Source organism: Polypterus senegalus, chromosome 17 (genome assembly GCF_016835505.1).
Source record: "Polypterus senegalus isolate Bchr_013 chromosome 17, ASM1683550v1, whole genome shotgun sequence".
NCBI lineage: Eukaryota > Metazoa > Chordata > Cladistia > Polypteriformes > Polypteridae > Polypterus > Polypterus senegalus.
In genome coordinates, this window is record NC_053170.1 from 86,056,256 (window position 1) to 86,062,255 (window position 6,000).

General features: G+C 44.7%; 1 protein-coding gene across 1 annotated transcript in view; it reads right to left on the reverse strand.

Annotated features, from left to right (window-relative positions):
• Positions 1–5,433, reverse strand: part of LOC120517603 (phosphatidylcholine transfer protein) — a 43,660-nt gene extending 38,227 nt beyond the window's left edge. The window contains exon 1 of the mRNA XM_039740013.1: positions 5,244–5,433. Within this exon, the coding sequence (XP_039595947.1) occupies positions 5,244–5,372 (129 nt within the window). The 5' untranslated portion in view covers positions 5,373–5,433. The remainder of the gene's footprint in view (positions 1–5,243) is intronic.
• Between the last annotated feature and the right edge of the window lie 567 nt (positions 5,434–6,000).

The following is a 6,000-nucleotide window of genomic DNA, read 5'->3' on the forward strand; positions in this document are numbered from 1 at the left end:
ATGACTGTTCAAGGACCTGAGACAGCAACAAGGAGTGTAAGGAGTTAGGAGCTGAGTGAGGTAGAGAGGGGCAAGGATATGTAGGGCTTTGAAGGTGAGAAGCAGAAACTTAATTAAATCCTTGATGGAACCGGTAACCAGTGAAGATTGCAGAGAACAAGGGAGATGTGAGCAGAACAATTTGTGTGGGTGAGGACTCTGGCTGCAGGGGTACTGTATCTTCTGTATAGTGTGAGCTGGAGGGCTGATCGCACCCCAAATAGAGACAGACGCCCCTGGGAAAACCACAAACCCTGAAACACTGACTACACATTGCTTCTTATCCTTGCACTATAACGCGTAATACAAGCCTCGCGCGGTACTCCGCCGACTTATAAGCCTTGCGCAGCGCCTGTCAGTTTTGGAATTGATTGTTTGCTTTTATCTCTCTGCTCCTAGCGGAACTGTCATCTCTGACTTGTCATGGAGCACGTTTAAGCTCATGTGTTTGCGGTGTCTGAATAAAAATCCTTCTTTTTTTCTACAACCTTCTGTGTCTCTGTGCAAATCTGTGACCCAAGCGTGACAATAGATTTTGCATGGAGGCCGATGAAGAGAGAATTACAGTAATCAATACGCGACATTATGAAACAATGAACTAGAGTCTGAGTATCATTAAAGGACAGAAATGGACGGAGTTGGGCAACGTTACGGAGATGACAGAACGAAATTTAAATTTAGGAAAACACTTATTGTGAAATCAGATCATACACTGGGTCAGGGATGCCAGGGGCTATGACCCGCCGGGACGCCAGGAGGGACGGAAGAGGGTCAGAGCCCGCCTGATCACGTGGGGTGTGCCTTCCGGGTTGTTTTGGGAGCCACGGGTCAAGGGCTTGGAAGCTCTTCCTGTAGGGGCCCGTGGCCACCGCCAGGAGGCCCAATGCCTTGGGATTTGTTTCCCAGCACTCCTGCCACACCAGGAAGTGCTGGGGGAAGACTGGACGGTGCCCGGGGAGCAGCGGGAGGACAGCCGACACTTCCGCCACGCTGGGCGTGGCCAGAAGATTGCCGGGAACACCTGGGGCTCATCCGGTCCTCCATAAAAGGGGCCGTCTCCCGTCATTCAGAGCTGGAGTCGGGTGGAAGGAGGACGAAGCAGTGGAGAGTGGAGCGGCCCAAGAAAGGCATTGTGGCCAGGACATTGGGAGTTTGGGGTTTGTGCACGTGACTGGGTCTTTGTGACCATTGTTTGGGGTCTTGGTGACCGATATATTGTAAATAGTTTGTAAATAAGCGTGTGGTGGTGTCATAACAACATGTCCGCCTGTCTGTGCCGGGTACCGCTCACAACTGGCACTCGAAGACATCAATGGACAAGTGGCAGAAGTGAACGATGCGTTGTCGCACGTGCCGTGTGGGCTCTCTGTTCTTCAGTTACGACAATAGTGTTGGGAGTCGATATACAATTGAAAGAATTGGCAGCAATATGAATTGCAAAATATGCGTTCGAAGATAAATGATGTGTCACACCCTGTCAAGAGCAGGTGAAAAGAACCGCCATTAAGAGAGGTGATAACAAAGAGCTACAAGAGGTGCAGATTTTGGGACTCAAAACACCCAATCAGTAAATGTACCTAACGACAGAGAGACCATTCCAGCAGAACCACGGACGAGGCTGCACAGCTTCCACCTTATTTCAGATGTCAAGCTAACTTTACTTCGAACAAATAAAATAAGTTAACATTATTGTCTTATCGGAAAAGCAAGATGCCATACCAGACTGTAGCTACAGTGTTTAAACATGTCGTATATACACAGGCCACAATGCTTATTTGAACTCTACTTGCTGTTGTTATGCAATATATGACAGACAGAAGCACTTGTCAAACCCGTGGGGCCAAGTACCTGCAGTGGTCTACGTGTGTATGAGTTTCTGTCTCTTCTTTCGATGAACTATTTCAAATACACCATTAATCATGAAGCTTCTAATTTCTCGTAGGGTCAAATCTTTTGTTCAGTTTCTTTTTTTCTCTCTTCCTGTCTCCTGTCTTTCCGTAGCTATTTTATGTATTTTTCTAATACATGAGTGGAAAGGGAACACTGCAACCCTGATTGTTTAAACTACACAGACTGGAGGACATTGAGGACGGCTTTTTTAGGAAGAAACCCCATGGGCAAAGACTTTTCAGCTGCATATTTTATTCACTACAAATGTATTAACGAGTTGTCCCCATATGTGTGACCAACGATTGGGCAGCAGAAGTTAACCACCTCTACAAATCAGCTAATTGTACAAATCAAGAGGCTGTTTGCTCCGTTAGAACATTAGAACAATCTGGACGAGAACAGGCCATTCAGCCCAACTGAGCGCGCCAGTCATATCAACTTAACTCTTCTAAAGAACATCAAGTCGAGTTTTGAAAGTCCATAAAGTCCTCCTGTCCACTACACTACTTGGTCACTTATTCCAAGTGTCTGTGGATCTCTGTGTAAAGAACAACTTCCTCATGTTTATGCGAAATTTACCCTTAACAAGTTTCCAATTGTGTCCACTTGTTCTTGATGAAGTGATTTTAAAGTCACCGTCTCGATCCGCTGGACTAGTTCCCTTCATCATTTTAAACACTTCACTCAGGTCTCCTCTTAATTTCCTGAAGGCTCAGCTCTTTTAATCTTTCCTCATAACTCATCCCCCATACCCCTAGAATCTGCTTAGTTGCTCTTCTCTGGACCTTTTCTAGTGCTGCTATGTCCTTTTTGTAGCCTGGAGACCCAAACTGCACACAGGACTCCATACGAGGCCTCACCAGTGCGTTATAAAGCTTGAGCATAACCTCCTGTGACTTGTACCGCACACATCAAGGCACTATATAACCTGACATTCTGTTAGCTTTCTTAAAGGCTTCTAAACACTGTCTGCCAGTTGAGTGTGTCGAATCCACTATGACTCCTAAATCCTTCTTATAAGGGGTACTCTCGATTTTCAGACCTCCCACTGTGTGTACTTACCATGTGTAATACTTCACATTTACTGACATTAAACTTCATCTGCCAAATCCTGTATGCTATCCAAGTCCCTCTGTGAGGATTTAATGGATTCCAGATTATCTGTCAATGCACCTATCTTGGTATCATCTGCAAACTTAACCAACTTGCTCTTTATATTCCTATCTAAATCATTTATATATATTAAAAACCAGTAACGGCGTACTGCACAATAACGTGCAGTGAATACACTTGACTTGAGCATTCCTAGCTTTCCTCCTCTTTCTCTGTACGTTTATCATTCGTTTGCTCAGAGGTTGATGCGCTTGCTGCTTCCTGAGCAGCTCTTCTTTTCTCCACCCTAGCAGCCCGCTGCTTCTCTTCTTTCGTCAGCATTTTTTCGCTTTAAAACTGATTAAGTTAGTTTTTGTGTTGCAATTACTTAATTTCTTTAATTTTTCACTTACGCTGGCACTTAAGTCTTCAATCTGCCTCAAGAATGATTAGTGAAGGTGGTAGGGAATGAGAACGGCGCCCATACGCATGCGCCACACGGCCGCCCTGCTACGCACTGCCGAGAGTTGATTCTACAATTAAATAAAATAAAAATAAAAAGAGTAATAAAAATCATCACCCTGAAAGCGGATAGTAGACGTCACGTAATATATGTGTACCAAATTTCAGGTCAATAGGTAAAACAGTTTGCGAGCTACAGGTGATTTAAAATCCTGGACAGACAAACGAACAGTCACGGTAGCGTATTATATAGGAAGATAACAGAGGCCCCAGTGCTGACCCCTGCTGGTCACTACACTTAACATCAGCCAGTTCTGACCTCACACCATCAACCCTCTCTTTCTTATGACAGAGCCAAATCTGCACCCATCTAAAAACATCACCCTGAACTCCCACTTCTTTTAGTTTGAAGTAACTTTATTTAGTCTTTTAGTGAAGTAACTTATCTGCAAAAACGCGTAGGGTACAACACTGAGAGGAAAAATGAGATCTGTACATATGCCAGGGCTTCACCAGCCTACTTAAGAAGCAGCTTGTTGGTACAAACTAAGGGCCAAGTGGTGGTACTGCAGCTAAGGATCTGCTGCTGGTTCAGATCCCATTACAGCAAGGAATGTCCTACTCCGTTGGGCCCTTGAGCAAGGCTCTTAATCTTAAAATTGCTCTGGGGGCACGGTACAGTGGCTGACCCTGCACACTAACCTCCAAAGGTCACGTGAAAAGAAAATTTTATCTTGGGTATTAATACAGTATACCAAAAAGATTAGTGGGATTTGCCATCTACAGTTAAAAATGAGTTACCTGTCCAAGCCAGTGGGACTTAAACACAGATGAGAAGCCACTTAATCACACAGAATAATAGGATATGACAGCTTCAGTTAAAAAATGATCTCTGTGTGCAAAATCGGAGGTACAGCCACCCAAAAATAGGGTTTATCTATTTGGATCAGAGGGATGTGGCCACTACAAGTGAAAACAAGTTACTTGTACAATGCAAAGGGGCCACTGTTCAGTCAAGAGGTAACTTATTTCCACAGATCTGCAAAAAAAGTAGATGCCTACATAAATGAGAGATGGATCCAGGCCATCAATAGCCCCCATAAAAACAATAAATCAAGTAACTGCTTAAATCAAAGTGGTATCAGCCCAGCTAAGAAACCCCTTAACTACACAAATCATTATGACAGGACAATACTTGTTACATAATTAAAGGTCGGTCGGGGCACCTAATCCTTTATAAGGCAGTTGGTTGGGTCAGATCAGTGGCACACCCAAAATGTTGCTGAACATTTGGCAGTCCAGGGAGTTCAATATAAAAGCTATCTGCTCATATCACAGAAGGTGAAAACTATAGACGCTTACATGGACGGCTCAGTGGGGCACAGCCCAAGAAGAGTGAATTTTCCAAAAACTGGGGGTCATTTGCTTGAGAGTTGTTACAGAGTATACAGCGCTGAGGTGAAAAAAATAAGCTCAGGTGACAAAAGAAATGACAGTTTAACTACCTGAGGGGATGTGGCACCGTGCAGTACTGTATTTAATAAAACATGCAGAAGCTCCTTTCATGCTACACTGGAAGCGCCTAACATATCTGATTTGTTTGCATGTTACCCTTCAAACACGACGAACAGAATTTTATAGTTCAAAATTATACAAATTACCGGCTTTCCACTATTTAGTTCAGGTTTGTCACTAGCAGGTGTATATTTATGTTTTGGATCAGTCGCTCGAGCTCCGGAAAAGTGGGATCGCCACATTACCTGGTCGTACAGCCGATAGATCTGAATGCCCATGGAGGAGGTGAAGAGCTCCCATCCACCCTCCAGTCGGGGGTCGTCTAATTCTCTCCACGCTTCCTGAAATTGCTCGTCTGAGAACTGCAGCGCCATGCTAGGAAGGTTACACTGGGCTGATCTGACAGCCGGTCATGTGAGCTCGGGCTCGCGGCGGCAAAGCGCGCAGGGCTGCCGGGTGACGTCACTGGCGAATTCATTGGACAGCGCGGAGCCGTGCGCGGTGGGGGCCGCGTACTAATCGACGGCTTTAACTTACCTGTCAGCCGCCAAGGCGGGGCCGGGTGGAGCAGAACGAGTGAAAAGGAAGTACAGGAGGGCGAAGTCACGTCTGTGAAGTACATTTTGTGTCTGGAAAAAAATGTGCACAAAAATGAACGCGTAAAATGTATGAACTAAAAATCTAAATGTCTATAAGGGAATAATGAAGGAGAATGGCTGCTCTATTACAGAATGCATCTCGGACTATCTGCGCATTTCTAATTCTGGCTCCTTTCGCCCATACTCTTAAAAATGAATGGATTTTACTCTGTAGTTTCTCACAGAACCATTGCCTGCCAAAAAGCCATTTAATTCTGGGAAGAGTGCATTGTATATGAAACTGGTTCTCTGGGCTTTGAAAAGGGTCCCAATATGGGGAAAGAAAAATAAAATCTTTAATATCTAGTAGGCTACCCAGCAGGAGAACGGATCAAGACAACTTAAACTTAGCCTGTGTTCATAT